This window comes from Nematostella vectensis, chromosome 14 (genome assembly GCF_932526225.1).
Source record: "Nematostella vectensis chromosome 14, jaNemVect1.1, whole genome shotgun sequence".
Lineage (NCBI taxonomy): Eukaryota > Metazoa > Cnidaria > Anthozoa > Actiniaria > Edwardsiidae > Nematostella > Nematostella vectensis.
In genome coordinates this window covers 4,533,002-4,548,977 of record NC_064047.1, presented here as the reverse complement: position 1 = coordinate 4,548,977, position 15,976 = coordinate 4,533,002, and the positions used below count along the sequence as shown (strand labels likewise).

Genomic DNA, 15,976 nt, shown 5'->3' with positions numbered 1-15,976 from the left:
TCAGTTCACACTTGCCATTGCAATTCAAAGTGAAGATTCTCCATCCCTCGCATCAGTACAAACTTGCCATTGCAATTCAAAGTGAAGATTCTCCATCCCTCGCATCAGTACAAACTTGCCATTGCAATTCAAAGGCAAGATTATCCATCCCTCTCATCAGTACAAACTTGTCATTGCAATTCAAAGGGAAGATTCTCCATCCCTCGCATCAGTACAAACTTGTTTTCGCCTTTGTCTAGCAGCTCGTTACTCGCCGCCTTCTCGATGAAGTCCTTCACCATTCCCTCCAGCTCGTTCATCCCGGACTCCGGAAATGACGTCATCGTATCCGGGGCTCCACTGCTTTTGTAAGCGTGCCACCATTTTCTTCCCATCATCCTTTTTGTCTCGCTTTCCCATTGGTCGATTGCACGATGGATGCGAACGTCTAGATCGATCCGGAAACACAGGCTTACCGGACAGTTGAAAAGAATGTGCCGAATCGCTTTCTCCTTATAACGAAACTGGTCCCCACAAGAACACACAGCTTTGTAGCCATGGCAACGGTTGCTAAGGCTGTCATCGCTATGGTCACTGTTACTACTGAGCGAGCTTTGACAAGGGGGTTTTCCTACTAAAGTTTGGAGATTGTCCTGGCCATTTTTCAGGATGCGTTTGGTCTCATTCCCGTTGCCCTGATTACTGTTGCCTTGGTTACCGAAAAAATTACTAGTAGCTGTCTTAAGCACATTGCGATCATGCTCCTTGTTTTCTCTGAAGACGAATACATGCCTGCTCCGTCTGCTGACCGGGGCACTTTGGAGCGCTGAGGTGCTTGGGATTGCATCCGGGGACTCTACTCTTGCCTCGCTTGCTTCCGCTTCCGGGAAAGGGTTCTCGCCTTCCAGCATATTCTCAACTATATCATTTTCGTCTCCTATTCTTGCGTTGAAGTGATTTTCACTACAAAAGTCGTTAGAAATTTTCGAAGATTTAACTTGTCTATTTGAACACGAACGTTGTGGAATTATAAACGCCTGCGGTTCCCTTTGGGAATTCTCTTCAGATGAGATCGATTCCTTTTTTGTTAGCACTTTCTTCGGCTTAAAAGGCCTTCCCCTGAGGAATTCGTACTTTGAGCTTGTCAATGTCTTTGTATTATCTCTTGAATGACTCTCATTTTTGCCCTTCGCTCTTTTCCATACTAGCGCCACCGAGAACTCATCCTCGTCTGAGTGCAAGTCCCACTCTTCCGGTGCTTCTGTTATATCCAGCGAAATAAGAACTTCCAGAAGAGGTCTTGGAATAAGTGAAATATTTTTAGCATCAGCCATGATTTTATCCTTGGTGTCTTGAATTGTTTTCGATATTCGAAGTCTCATCTATAGAAAAGTAGCTTTGGTTTTGAATTTTAATGCGCATTATTCTCAAAGGATCCTTTAAATATTTGATTAGTTTTATCGTGAACAAGACAAAAGGCTGACCACAGGGACATATTTGCTCCACAAAATATATCGCTTGAATATAAGTATACGCGATATTACAAAATCGGATACGCAAAATCCATTAAGTCTTTTTTCTGGCTAGAATATCAGGCTTTGTCATTCGCTGAGCCGGTTTTTTTATGATAGAAAAGTAGATGTAAGATGTAGATAAATGTAAGCGAGAATTTTACACAAATCACCTTAGAAAACTATACAATAAAAAAGATGTTCTTATTATAATATTAGTCTGACTTACAAGAATCAAGATGATAGCTTGACAAAGAAAGCTTTGATTGAGCTTTCCAATGGGCATGCTTATTGCGCTTATCAGAAGATAAGGAAGAGAATCCGAGATATACTAATTACCGAGCGAGGACTCGTGTTAGGACTCGAGTTAGGTCTCGAGTTCGGACTCGAGTTAGGAATCGAGTCAGGACTTGAGTCAGGACTCGATTTAGGACTCAAGTTATAAAATAAATAAATAAATAAAAATTAGTTTTCTAAAAAAAAATTAAATTGATTTTTTAAAATTTATAAAAAATAACATTTAAAAAATTAATACAATTTATAAAAAGTACTATTTATCGGCTGAGGTTTTAGCCTCCTTTGCAGCCGCTCTTTGTGTCGGTCTCAGATCCTCCCCATACAAGCTAGAATGGGGAGGACCGAAACAAAAAGCAAAGGAGGCTACTGTCTTAGCTTCCAAAACTTTCGCGATCATCCAGCGTGCGAGCGCGCAGAATCTTAGTGGCGCTGGATCCCCGAGCATGAATAGCGTTTCTTTTTTCCCGCCATTACTGTTATTTCTTGTCTGCTGAATCGGACCCTCAAAATATTATCAAATCCAAGTTACTTATACTTAGTGTGTGAAAGTTAATCTAAATCAACCTGGCAATGTCAAATCGATTTCTAGTCCAAAGGGATAGCAGATTTTTTAAATACCCTAAAGGATAGCACTTGGGGCGAATTTTATACCCTAAGGGATAGGAATATGTACATATTTTAGGGAGAGTCCCCGGGAGATCCCGATATTTTTCGGGCAAGATTCCGAAGATGTTCCACTGCATACAATAAACAACGAACAGGTTTAAAAGTAAATCAAATCCTTATATCTAATATCAAATGAAGGGACGTACTCATGTTATATCTTCCGTGTTGTGTTCACGAAAATGCGTGATATGCACTCCACAATAACAATTGCAACAATAAATATTTCGTTTAAAAATACTTAGACCTAAACGAATGAGAAACGTGATTTGACCCATACAGCATTATGAAAAACGCTAGTGCGTTTAGCCGGCAAAATATTATCAGCTGATAGCTCGATTATGAACTAACGTGATTTGAACCCACCCAAACTTGTACACACAGCACTTTAAATATCTTCTGTATAGTGCGTTTAGCAGGCAAAATATTATCAGCTGATAGCTTAATCCTGAACTAACGTGATTTGAACCCACCCAAACTTGTACACACAGCACTTTAAACATCTTCTGTTTAGTGCGCTAATCGACAAAATACTATCAGCTGATAGCTCAATCCTGAACTAACGTGATTTGAATCCACCCAAACTTGTACACACAGCACTTTAAAATATCTCCTGTATAGTGCGTTTAGTCGGCAAAATATTATCAGGTGATAGCTTAATCCTAAACTAACGTGATTTGAACCCACCCAAACTTGTACACACAGCACTTTAAACATCTTCTGTTTAGTGCGCTAATCGACAAAATACTATCAGCTGATATCTCAATCCTGAACTAACGTGATTTGAACCCACCCAAACTCGTACACACAGCACTTTAAACATCTTTTGTTTAGTGCGCTAATCGACAAAATACTATCAGCTGATAGCTCAATCCTGAACTAACGTGATTTCCACCCAAACTTGTACACACAGCACTTTAAAATATCTCCTGTATAGTGCGTTTAGTCGGCAAAATAATATCAGCTGATAGCTCAATCCTGAACTAACGTGATTTGACCCACACAAACCTTGTACACACAGAATGCTCGCTGGTCGCAAAATGGTCGCTGCTTATTTGAAAAGTAGTCTAAAGCCATAAATTGTGTCTTTAAAGAAAGATTGAGATTACTTAAAACAAGATCTTATCTGCATGGCTTACAGATGGAAACCCTGGCTGCAGTAAAATCAGCGAGCTAACAAAATGCGGCAACACCTGCCGAATACACCCCACATTTGTATGAAAATATACATTTCCCGTCTTCATCCATAAGGAACCTTCATGAGAGAACTAGCGTGACATCATGGCCACCACCACAAGATCTTCAGGTGGTTGCGGGATTTGAGTCGTCTGCCTTTGAGCTGTCCATGGCAGCCGTGGCATTTGGTCACGTTGGGGTGACAGTATTTCAAGGATGTCAAGATGTACTGCCCAACTCTTGGGGTGGGATTGGTCACGTCGGGGTGACAGTATTTCAAGGATGTCAAGATGTAATGCCCAACTCTGGGGGTGGGATTGGGTACATTGATATCAGGTCGATACATCCAAAAGTTTTGGAAACTAAAACCTCAGCCGATAGAGAGTACTTTTTATAAATTGAATAAATTTTAAAATAGTATACTTTTTTTTATTTATAACTAGAGTCCTGGCTCGAGTCCTAACTCGAGTCCTGGCTCGAGTTCTGGCTCGAGTTCTGGTAAATAGGCACACTCAAAATTCCCTCTCTTCTCTCTTAGTAGACAATGGATTAGATTCCGTCCTTGGTTTGTCTCTTAAACAATTCCTAGTACTGGAAAATCTATATTTTTGAAGTCAGTAATAGATAGTTTTGAATATTAGTCTTGGGTACAAAAACAATAATATTGATAAGAAAGTGTTCATTAAAAACCCTGAGAGGGGGGTGGGGAAAGATATTGGATAGGTCCTCAGAAATGTTTCCTTACTACCGATAGTGGGTTCGGAAAAAAAGGGCACTTTTTAGTCATTTCGATGGAAATATTAAAACTATTACTGCAGACTTCTCGGTATTTGATGTCTATTGATAGAAATTGCTCGGGCTAAACTGCAGAATACCCGTCCACTTATTTGCATTTTCCTTGTATTTACTGCCTCGTTCTATAGAAATCGGGGTGTGAAGTCTCATTGTTAACTCTTTGTGGACGGGTATTCTGCAGTTGCTCCATTGCTCGTTATTCTGTTTGGTTTTATTTTACTTGTATCATGTGAGATGGTAGATGGAGTATTTCCAATTATTGTGTGGATTCTTGTGGTATAGTTGTTGCATTACCGATTGGTGAGAGCGTGGTTTGACGTATGCAGGAAATTGCGTAACAACTCACTTCAGTAGCCCAGTGTGTTGAGTGGCCTCTTTACGTGAACAATGTTTCGCTTGAACGCTTTCTTTTTTAAAGCTGAACCATAGCAATTTAAATTTACATTTTGCAATGTCACCGATGCAAGGCTTAGAATTTTAGAGGGAAAAATGTCTTTGGGGCTTCTTAAAAGTCCTTTTAGAAAACGCCACCGGGCTCCATTTCACAACAAAAAACGTCTCCAAGATCCTGTTGACGGTACTAAAGGGCAAGTTAATGTCAACATCATCGATGTAGATCAGCCGATCCCGCTAACACGTACCCAACGACCGACATCTATCCTTAGCGCCATCAAGGACGGACAGACGAATTGTGTATCTGAGTTTCTCGCCCGGGAAGAGTACAGGAGAGAGGTGAATGAACTTGACTCATTAGGGCTCGCATTTCTGCACCACGCCGCGAGATATGATCGAGCTGAGATTGTGGTCGTGCTGGTTGAGAACGGATCTGATGTCGATGTGCGTTCAGACGAGGGACTCACCCCGATACAAGTCGCTATAAGGTACGCTATAAGATGGTATGCTGTGTTTTCACTATGCACATCACGTTTATTTCCTTCCATGTGGGACTGCCACATAGATTACTGTCTGGTCTTAGCGTATAAATATAGCGAGCCAAGTTCTCTAGTCACCTAACACTGGTACTTCTGATCTGATGTTATCGTCTCACGTTTATTTGTTTTTCTTTGCAATTATGTGGTTTCCGCTGCTGTATAAACTTGTGAACAATAAATGAGTACATAACCCCATAGAGCTTTGATGACATCACATTTGAACATCTTTTCGGGTAACAGTAATTGATGTAAATGTTAAATGAGTGTTACCATCTGTGAGTCTTTTAGTGCCGCAAGAAAACAAAGCAAATGATATGTTAATTTTAGTAGCTAGGTAAATCCACTGTAAGATCCAATTTATCCTACAAAAATGGCTCTATTCTATTACTAATTAGTATAAATGAATGAATAAACATTTTTTCTACTTTATAAGAAATTTATGCTAAACAAACAAAACAAAACAGCAGTCATACAAGTCGACTTGTATGATAGATTATCTAAGGGCTATTGCTAAGTCCAAATGGTGAGAGATTGAGATGTGACGTACCCCCCCCCCCCCCCCCCTATCAGATCACAGGCGAGATCCCCGGTAAAAATGCTACAACTACACTAATGGAATTTGGTCGTAGAACAATGTCACGCATTTCTGAACAAATCTATGTCGCGCTTATAATACAATGTCACGCAATTCGGATAAAAACTTTGCGAGAGCACAAACATAATAAAAAGCCTGTTAGGAGTCCCATTGATCGCCGATCTGAAGGCAAATGTGTTTATGTTGGGCATTCGGAATTCGCGCCTTGTGCGTTACCTAGAGGTTCACTCATGCCTATATATTTAGCTAATTACATTCGTCTTTCACTTGACCTTACCAGTTTGTATAACGCGTCGTTTTTTTACGGGGTTGTTTTTCCCCAGTTTTCTGCTAGTTGATACATAAACATGTTTGTATATTTTTACATTAAACTTGTTATATGGTCTTAAATAGACTGGTACGCGTCACTCCTCACACCTCGTGTGTTGTTTATGTAGAATATACAATATTGACATTTTCTGTGCGAAGGATCGCAGAGACTAAGCACAGAACAAAGAAATGTCACACTCATAAACAATGTCACGCAATTCTGATGAAAACTTTGCGAGAGCACGAACATACTTAAAAGACTGTAAGGCGTCCCATTGATCGCCGACCCCATGGTAACAAAGAAATGTCACGCTCATAAACAATGTCCCGCAATTCTGATGAAAACTTTGTGCCCCAGGTGCGATAGTGTAAACACTATTAAGCGTCTTCTCGAGCTGGGCGCCGACCCCGAGACCCCTGATCACCATGGCAACACAGCGCTGCACCACGCTGTGCTGCAGGCAAACGTGCACGTGACCAAGCTTCTCCTGGACTACCCCCAGGTACACGCGGACGCCAGAAACACAGTCCAGCAGACACCATTGCATCTGGCGTGCCACCTTGGTAACCTCGAGCTGAGCGAGGTATTGATCAGTCACGGGGTGGACCTCAGGGCGCAGGCATCTGGTCACCTGACCCCACTGCATATGGCGGCATCGTCAAAGAACCTTAAGATAGTCAAGCTAATCGTTGAGAAAGGTACGAACAACCAGTGCCGTAGCCAGCATGAGGCAATTGAGGCACTCACCTCTCGCCCCATGACAGGTAATCCGGAATCCGGAATCCATGAAAAAATGAGATATGGGATCCGGAATCCATGAAAAAAATGAGATATGGAATCCGGAATCCATGAAAAAATGAGATATGGAATCCGGAATCCATGAAAAAATGAGATATGGAATCCGGAATCCATGCTGCTGGGATCCGGAATCCAAGAGAAAAAACCCACATGGAATCCGGAATCCAGAACCCTATTGGAGAACCTGTCATGGGGCGACACCTCGGTAAAAGTTTGATGCTTAGTGTTTCACAATTAAAAAGTATCAGCTTTGGCGGATTTACCATCCAGTGGCTAGCTTTTCCTTGGTAAAATTTTTATCCTGGTAACAGGCCTGACAGCGCAGAGTGTATAGGTGTGTGTTGGGGGAAGGTATGACTCGGATATAAGCATGACAGTGGGGTTAAAAAATTGGGAAAATCAGGCGGTATTCGTTTCCATCCTTGGCATTTTTAGGAAATTAACGATTCGGGCCTGATGGCACTCGTTATTACATTACAAGATTTTTCTTTACATGCAATAATACAATCAAACAAAAAGACTTTTTGTCCTCTTATAGCCAAATTCGTTCTTGCGCGACCTCCCAGAATCCAAAATTACTTTTCTCGTTTGGGAATAGCGCGTAGTCAATCAAACCAAACAATCAAGACCAGACAAACAGCCCCTAAAGCTTGTGTCTGACTTCGCGCTATTCCCAAACGAGACAAGGATTTTGGATTCGCCGGTGTCGCGCAACAACGAGTTTGGCTGTAATGCAGAGAAAGAAAACACTTTACCTATGTAACTGACATTTTTAGGAAATTCAGGGCTCGAAACCCTCATCCCAACCCCTGTCATGTTTTTATTGTAAAGCGCTCATCATGTCCCATGTGTGTTCCCGGATGATCGTGATGCAGCTAACAACCGAATCGAGATAACGAGATATGTTTCAGCACCCTTAACCCCAGAGAAACAATGGATTCACAGTCATGTGTTTCAAATGGAACGCATGTTCGCCACAAAATAGATATTATTATTATTACCCATCTCCCTTATGTTTTCCTATTACTACCAGCGTTGGCACAAGAAATACCAGCGGTCACACTAATGAGCGATAAAGACATAGACGGCAACACTGCATTCCACTTAGCCGTAAAGGCCGCTGACCACAACATTGCGGGCTACTGCCTGGAGAAGGGTGCCTGTGTAAACGAGACGTTAAATTGCGGAAGCACTGCGCTCCATGTGGCTGCGGCTAAAGGTAGCTTGGAATGCGTGAGACTTGTGGTAGAACATGGAGCGCCAGTGAACGTCGTGGACATTAATCACAGGACACCGTTACATAGGTAAGCCTAACATTTGGAAGAAACTAGCTAAACAAAGGTATAAGTCACGCTTTTCAGGTCGACTTTCACTCATTTCCGTTTTCATGACCGTTGTTTACAATAAATCCCTTTCCTGATCGTTAAATGCTGCTAAAATGTCGTTCCTGGTTCCATTTTGTCAGCCTAGATTTAGACGGTTTCCTTTTTTCATTTGACAAACGGCATGGCCCTTGGTTTGGGTGCAAAATGGAGGTTTCTTTCCTATTCTAACCTGGATAACAAGCGGAAAGCCCCAGAATTCGAATCGTTGGCATAATTAGGAACAGGCCGTCTCAATTTTGTTTTCTAGTTCACTTGGTCAATTGCTCATTTAGAACATTACATGCCATATTTGAAGTCCGCTTCAATCATTTTTTCGCTAATTTGTCGCCCTAGAACTGTGGACGTCGATAATTTCAACTTAAACTTGCAGGATGTCGTGTATACTTCCATTTCGCAGACCGCCATTTTGGAATAAGAACTTCCCAGGTTTCCCGCGCGCTCGCTCCAGGCTCTTTAAGACCATTTAGGGAAAACGACTGCCATTGATTGATATTGACCTCAAATATACCTGAGATACGCTTGATTTGAGAAGAAATAATTTTTTCATGTTTTTTTCCTACTTAATATTATAAGGGACCTGTTAACACATTGACCCCTCAACCGGCCTGTACCGGCTTTGAGAAGTACCCACAACCCAAAACATTTATAAATGCAAAATAAACACAACAAGATGAAGATACTCAGGCATCAGTCTAAGGGATAAATGGTCTTGAAGATATGCAATAAACCAAGGTGTTGGCAACTACTATTAGGCCAAATAATAGCACAGGTTCTTTGACAAATTTCAAATCGAACAAGGAAAGAAAAGCAGAATCACCCCTCTCAATAAAACGCTCAAAATACCACACAAGGGAGAGAGATCAGCAAACACAGCTCAAGACACAAATAGATACCTTTATTCTGATCCTCCAGGTTCATTTCCATGGCCTCAAAACACAATGACCACTCCTTGAAGGCTTGTAAAACCACTTATATGCCTTTACGGGTTGCAAAGCATTCTGGGAGATCCAGGGAAAAATTCTAGAGGGCCAGTCAACACTCCTCTCCCCAAAGTCAAAAAATCAATTACAGGTCATACAGACCCAGAATAGCAGTGTAAACAATTTTGGAATCAATTTGGTTTCGGAAAAGACAACATTTAAGAGAGCTGTGGTGATTCATTAGAAAATTATTTTCTCATCCAGGCAAAGCCAAACAAGAAAAAATCATCATGAATCCACCTTTGCTTGCAAATATCCATAAGCAAAGCACTCAATTATGCCCCAATAGACTTCATGATGCCCTGAGACACTCTCCTAATATGCTCATAGCTGTATTTTTGATAAAAAATACAAGCAACCATCAACTTGTGCTCGCTTCAGCACAACGACCAGGGGATTAAAAGTGGGGACCGCAAAGCACTGTTGGAAAGCTAGGATACCGCTGACTAGGTGCAGCTGTGTTTGACTTTGACGGGCTGTATAAAACTCAGAATAGGGGGAAGGTACCTTTTTTCAGTCTGTTTTTGTAAATTCAGCTCAAAAAATAGCCAGGAGTTAATGGGTTAAATTCTATTTTTTATTCTTTTCATATTTTTTGACGTTTGCAATGGATTGAAAGTTACAATGGTACATCATAATTTGTCTCTTTTTCAGCGCCGCCATGATGGGCTGTACAAGTGTGATACGATTCCTTGTGCAGCATGGCGCTGACCTGGAGGCCGTGGACTCAGATCACTTCACGCCATTCTTGACCGCAGTGCAATCTGGGACCTGTTACGCCGTAGAAGAGCTATGGAATCTAGGTAAACCGGTTGAAGCTTACACTTTTAGCCTTGGTTAAAAAATAACAGGCAGCTGTCAATCATGATTAACTCAGCCAGTAATCATCCAATGTTTTATGTAGGGGTGATGGTATCAGTCAATTATATTACAGTATAATCCTCGAGATCATTAAGAACAGGCAACTGTGAATCATGATTATCTTAGCCAGTAAAAAAAATCACCACTGTTCTATACAGGAGCTAATGCGGCTGCCACGGATACATTAAGCCGTAACTGCTTGCAAATATGCATCGAGTATGCACACCCGGAAGCGTTGGATAAGCTCCTCACCATCAGTAGCCAGATGTGTCTCTCACGCGCAGATATTGACAATAAGTCCGCCATACACTACGCCGCCGTCACCGATAACTACAAGGTAGCAGGCGCGCGTAACAGCATAGTAGCATTGTTACCAGTTTACTTCCGGTCGATTACGTCACATCTCCAATGGTTCTTAACTGAAATCGGGAGAAATATTTCAAAATTGTAAAAGCAGTGTGTCTATTGGAAGTTTCTTTGAGGATGAGACTGAATTCGAGCAGATGGCCCGTTAAATAGGACGATTCTAATAGACACTTTAGTCTCTTAACGGTTGAGATTTCCGTCGGCCCTCCGGAAGTAAACTGGTGACAATGCGGCTTTAAGCAGCCGTTACTTGGGCTCAAGCGCCGCCTAGCGGGACGAGTCCAGAACGGCTGCGAGGTAGACAATGATTTTCGCGGCATTAGAAAGAGAGCGCTGGGTCAAGAATGCTTCTTATTGATGAGTGCTATTGGCTATGATTATATGTCTTTGAGGAATATGAGTTTTTGCCATTCATGTACTCATTATTCATACCTATTGCTTCAGATCCTGGAAACAGTTCTCAGCTTTGGTCCTAATGCGAGCCCACGAGACAGCAGTCAGCAGACTCCCTTGCACCTTGCGGCCGCGCGGGGCCTGGTTCAGCACGTGGAGGCTCTCGTTAGATACGCGGCGGGAGTAAACGAACGCGACGATCAAGGGAGGACGCCGTTGCACCTTGCCGCCGCAGGGGGGTGGAAGTAAGTATAACTTTCTATTTATAAATCACGTGGTGAAACGTTCCGATTGATTTTTCTCTCAAGCTTTTTCTCTAAACTCATTTAGTTACACATATATAACTCTAACATATATGACTCTATCTGCTCGGATAAAAACTCTTATAAACTCATAGAACTCGTTTGATTGGAATTTTACAAATTATTATTCAAGTCAAAGGTCTTCTCAAAATATCTGATTTGTTAGCGCTTTTGTCCAGCGAATATCCTGTAGCTGATGTGACTGTAATGCGCCCTTTTTATTCGCTTCGGTGCGTTTATGTGGTTTAAAAGATAAGCGCAGCAATTTTTTTTTATCTCCACTTCTTCTTTTACACTACCTTTTTTCCCCTGTTTATATATTTGCTAAGAGGTTTTTTTTTAAATAGTTAAAACTATTAAAGCCACTCTTTCTTTGCAGAAAAGTCTGCTCCGTTCTGCTGCGATCCGGAAGTGACGTCAACGCTAAGGATGCTAAGCGCGCAACACCGCTGATGCTCGCGGCGCAACATGGATGCCCCAAGACTTGCCAACTTCTCCTTGACAACCAGGCATCAATTGTCGAGGTTACCATAGATATGGAGACAGCTCTTAGCTCTGCTATCAAGAGCAATAGCCCAGGGTGTGTAGAACTTTTTCTGGATCGCGGGGCAGGTATCAACGTGGAGTTCGACGTCAGTTATTTATCGGTTGCCATGGCGATTGTCAATCATGAGAGGTATGATCAGTGCTGTTGGTAGTTTTCTAGTTGTATGAAAGTAGTTGATTTGAACGTAGTGATTTTTTTGTCGTTGTTGCTGTATTCATCGCGTTTTGGTATTTTTTATTTTATTTTTTGCGCTTGTTTTATCTTTAATTGTTGTTGGTGGGTTCTAGTTTTCATTGTTATCGTCGTGTCGTGTTTCTGATGCGAGCTCGGAGGGGAGGGGGGGGGAGGGAGGATAAGATCGAGGACTCGTCATTGGCGTATTATCATTGTCTTCTTTCTCGTTGTAGATGGGAAGAAATTCTCCAGCATAACCACGACCTTATGCGCGATCTCATCCAGCGTTTCCCGGCTGCTGCGCAGATAGTGATGGATAAGTGTATACAGCACACAGGGCGCCCGTCTGATCCGGACTTCACAATCACATACGATTTCCGGTTCCTCAATTCAGACCCTGACTCCGTCGAAGCCACCACAGGGCACCCATTTTTCGCTCCTACGGCGATGATAAAACACGCGCGAGAGGATCTGCTCCTTCACCCTTTGACGGAGAAGTTCCTCGCAACAAAATGGCGGAACCTTGGCCGCTACGCCTACTTATTTAATTGTGCCGTATACATTGTGTTCTTAGTGGTATACAGCATCTTCCTGATTACAGAGAGCTCTAAACCATATTTTGGGTCTACAAACACTTCTACTCGGGCGGCAATTGATCTATTTACGGCCCCTGAAAACGCAACCATGTTAAGAGCAAAGTGGATCTCACTCGTACTCACGTGCTTCTTCTTTGTAAAGGAACTTTCGCAAATTGTGTTCCAAGGAAGGGGTTACTTCAAGGAAAGTAGCAACATCGCTGACTGGCTGCTGATTGTCTTTACCTTGCTTTACTTGGCACCGTATTTCCTCTCGGCTGAACAACTGGAATCAATCACGGGCGATGCACGAAACGGTGGTCAGTACTTCTGGTCCTTTGGACTTGTTTCCATCTTCTTCACGTACTTCAACTTGGTACTGTTCTTGCGAAGGTTCGAGATGATTGGTCTGTATATAGCAATGCTGCTGGGAGTAGCCAAGACCGTTTTTCGAGCGTTCATGGCATTTTCTGTTTTCATCCTGGCATTTGCTGTGGCATTTTCTGTGCTTCTGAACAAGCAGGTATTTTAAGGGATAACGTCCCTTTGTTTTTATAGTATTGATGATCACGGCAATCCAAATGGCCGTTTTCCAAATAATGACAATCAAGCTCGTTTTGTCAGCGTGAAAGCAAAACTCTGTTTGCAGCCGTCTTGACAGCTTGAAAGTAAACATATTAGTTGTATAACTGCTAGAAATGCAGAAAGTGGTCAAATTTGAAATAGTTTTAATCAAACGTCGACCATTTGTTGTTGTTGTTGTTGTTGTTATTATTATTGTTATTGTTTCGAGTCTTCGTAGGAACCCACAAATAATTCACATTGCAAGAAATGAAGACTTTTTTTTTCCAAAAAACATGCACAGTAGTATGGTAGGAGGGAAAAGGCGAAAAATGCTTGTATAAAATAAGGTTTATATTCGCACTAATCTTTAGCCCTTTATATCTTCTAGCCCTCGTTTCGAAACTTTGGTTACTCCATTCTCCGTGTAATCGTCATGACAACCGGGGATCTCAATTACGATGACACCTTTGTGAATTCTGTTGGCAAAAGGGACAGCGCTGGGTCCCTGCTCAACCCTATACCATTGGTGGCCTTTTTGTTGTTGTTTTTCTTCATTGTCTTCTCCGTGATAGTAATGATGAATTTACTGGTGAGTAATTTTAAAAAGGCTCCGTGCCAGCCTGACCAAAATGCATTTGTACCAAGAGGCAACTAAAATGAATGGGATGTATATTCTACCGAAGGAGCCTGGTACAACAAGTTGACCAGGCGCGGCTCCAGACCTGTGTACGTAAACAGGTCAAAATGTTTAGAGCTCTTTGTACTTTAATTATAAGGTGCACGACCTTCTGTTAATTGAGGCGCCAGAGTTCAGAGCTTTTTTTTTTCAAAAACAGGTCAGATTTTTTTATCTCTGGGCCTGTTGACAAAAATCTTGATATTTTTCATGAAACTTTCTAGTTTCTGGTACTTACTTATCAGAGGCCTTATTAACGACATAAAATAGCTCAAACAATAAACATAGCTTAGGGAATTTTAAAGGTAAAAAAAAAAACAGTATCCTTGAGACCGTGGAGCTTTGAGTTTCACTTCGTGGTTTGGTGGAAGTTTCCTGCAGTGGCCGTCCACCTTGTCATTGCTTAGTCCCCTGTTATAATCTTTGCACAGTTACTATATAAATACCATCAATCATGGTATAAGTAGAAAGACTACAGACAGGCTGTAGAAATACTAGATGGTCTGCGTATGCGTGTGCAAGACAAAATATAAATCCACAAAAGGTTGAAACAAATATGTTAAACGCCTCTGTTAAACAGAGTTATTGCGCTGACGTTTCTAGTGTAAGCCCTAAGCGTCGGAGCAAAAGGAGCTAGGTTCAACATGTATTTAACTCCCATTTCAGGTGGGTCTTGCCGTCGGTGATATTGAGGCCATTCGTCGACAGGGCACTCTGAACCGTCTCTCCATGATGGTGTCGTACGCAGCGTCTCTAGAGCAGAAATACCCGCGTTTTTTGTTGCGACGGGTCTATAAGGATCGTCTGGTAGAACAACCGAACCGCAGCAAGCTAAAACGCGCCTTACGGTAAGACGATCAACGCCTAAGGGAGACTTACCTGCCTTTTAAAAAAGTATCTCTCACCCGCCATTTTGTCATCCTAGCAAAACGTACTTATTGTGGAAAAGCATCCATTTTCATCGGCTGATGTGGAAAAGCTAGTGCGGTATTTTCAATGGAAATCATGTGGTTATAGTATTAGTTTTCAATAGTAATCATTTAATAGCATATTGTTGGTGGCAAAAACGGTCCAGTAACAGTCCTGATTTAAAGAAACTCTCTCGTCCACCCCAATTTACAGTTATTTCGATGTCATCGATTTTTTACTTTATTCGTTTCAGGCGGTGGTATTGAATTTCTGATAATGCCTCCTAATGTAGATCATTTTAGGCCTTTTACTGATATGGCCGATAAAGTAATCGCAATCTTTAATTTCTTTGACCCATTGTTTTCTCTACCTAGGGAATCAGCTTTAAAGAAAGCATTCGAGTCAGCTCTTGACGATGGGGATAACGCCAAGGGAATAAGTGATGTGAATGACGTCATAAAGCAAGATGTCATTAAAAATAAACAACGTATTAAGGCTATCATCATGATGATAGAAGCGCAAAACCAACTGCTTAGTGACCTAGCCAGCAAAGATGGACGGGACGCAAGGGGTACAGATGGAGGGTTGGGCCAAGAGGACAATCTGTCCTCAATGTCTGAGATATGTGACGCCTTTAAAAGATCTACAGATAACAAGCTTTGAAGGCAGAAATAATACTCAACCAAAATGCATTGCACACAAAAAAATATACGCCTTAATCTGAATGGAGTAATAAGGTAGTTAACTGTGCTTAAGAGAATTAGAAAGGAAAGTCACTGTATTATTAAAACGACTGGAGCCGACGTGTGTGCCACACCTCGAAGAAACTTTTGATGTCGAAATAAATCTATAAGATGTACATTATAGTAGCAAGAACAACCCACTTGAATTACCGTTCTACAATAAAGACATCTCCATTCAATCGCCAAAGATTAAAGTGTGTGGCTGATAAAGTTTTACAAATGATAAAGTAAAACAATTGCATTTCACATCGGCTCCAAACTTTTTATGAAGCCACGATGTTTGGCATGACTTAATAGGCAACACGATTTTAGACTTTGTATGCTTTTATTTACTTGTAGGTTTTCATTTAATAAATTAAATTAAAATATTGCATTGATAATTTCTCGATAAATTCATGCTTTTATAGAGTTGCGTGCACTACCTTTACCACCAATACAAGGTTAT

General features: G+C 41.5%; 1 protein-coding gene across 2 annotated transcripts; it reads left to right on the top strand.

Moving 5' to 3' along the window:
• Window positions 1–4,657: 4,657 nt before the first annotated feature.
• LOC116616984 (transient receptor potential cation channel subfamily A member 1) lies at window positions 4,658–15,911 on the top strand. 2 transcript variants are annotated; one of them, XM_032379291.2, is made up of 11 exons: window positions 4,658–5,302; window positions 6,616–6,956; window positions 8,090–8,360; window positions 10,076–10,224; window positions 10,441–10,619; window positions 11,093–11,286; window positions 11,723–11,923; window positions 12,298–13,162; window positions 13,592–13,792; window positions 14,546–14,727; window positions 15,163–15,911. In XM_032379291.2, exons 1-11 carry the CDS (start codon window positions 4,911–4,913, stop codon window positions 15,449–15,451), a joined length of 3,264 nt encoding a protein of 1,087 aa, XP_032235182.2. In that variant the 5' UTR covers window positions 4,658–4,910; the 3' UTR covers window positions 15,452–15,911. The 2 variants fall into 2 exon arrangements, with proteins under 2 accessions (XP_032235182.2, XP_032235181.2); XM_032379290.2 differs by having other exon boundaries at window positions 11,723–12,019.
• Window positions 15,912–15,976: the final 65 nt, after the last annotated feature.

Bases quoted from the DNA above. Each gene is read 5' to 3' on its own strand.
- LOC116616984 (XM_032379290.2), top strand. From the start codon at position 4,911: ATGTCTTTGGGGCTTCTTAAAAGTCCTTTTAGAAAACGCCACCGGGCT. The intron at 8,361-10,075 runs GTAAGCCTAACA...TCTCTTTTTCAG, and splicing joins CACAGGACACCGTTACATAG to CGCCGCCATGATGGGCTGTA. The intron at 14,728-15,162 runs GTAAGACGATCA...TTCTCTACCTAG, and splicing joins AAGCTAAAACGCGCCTTACG to GGAATCAGCTTTAAAGAAAG.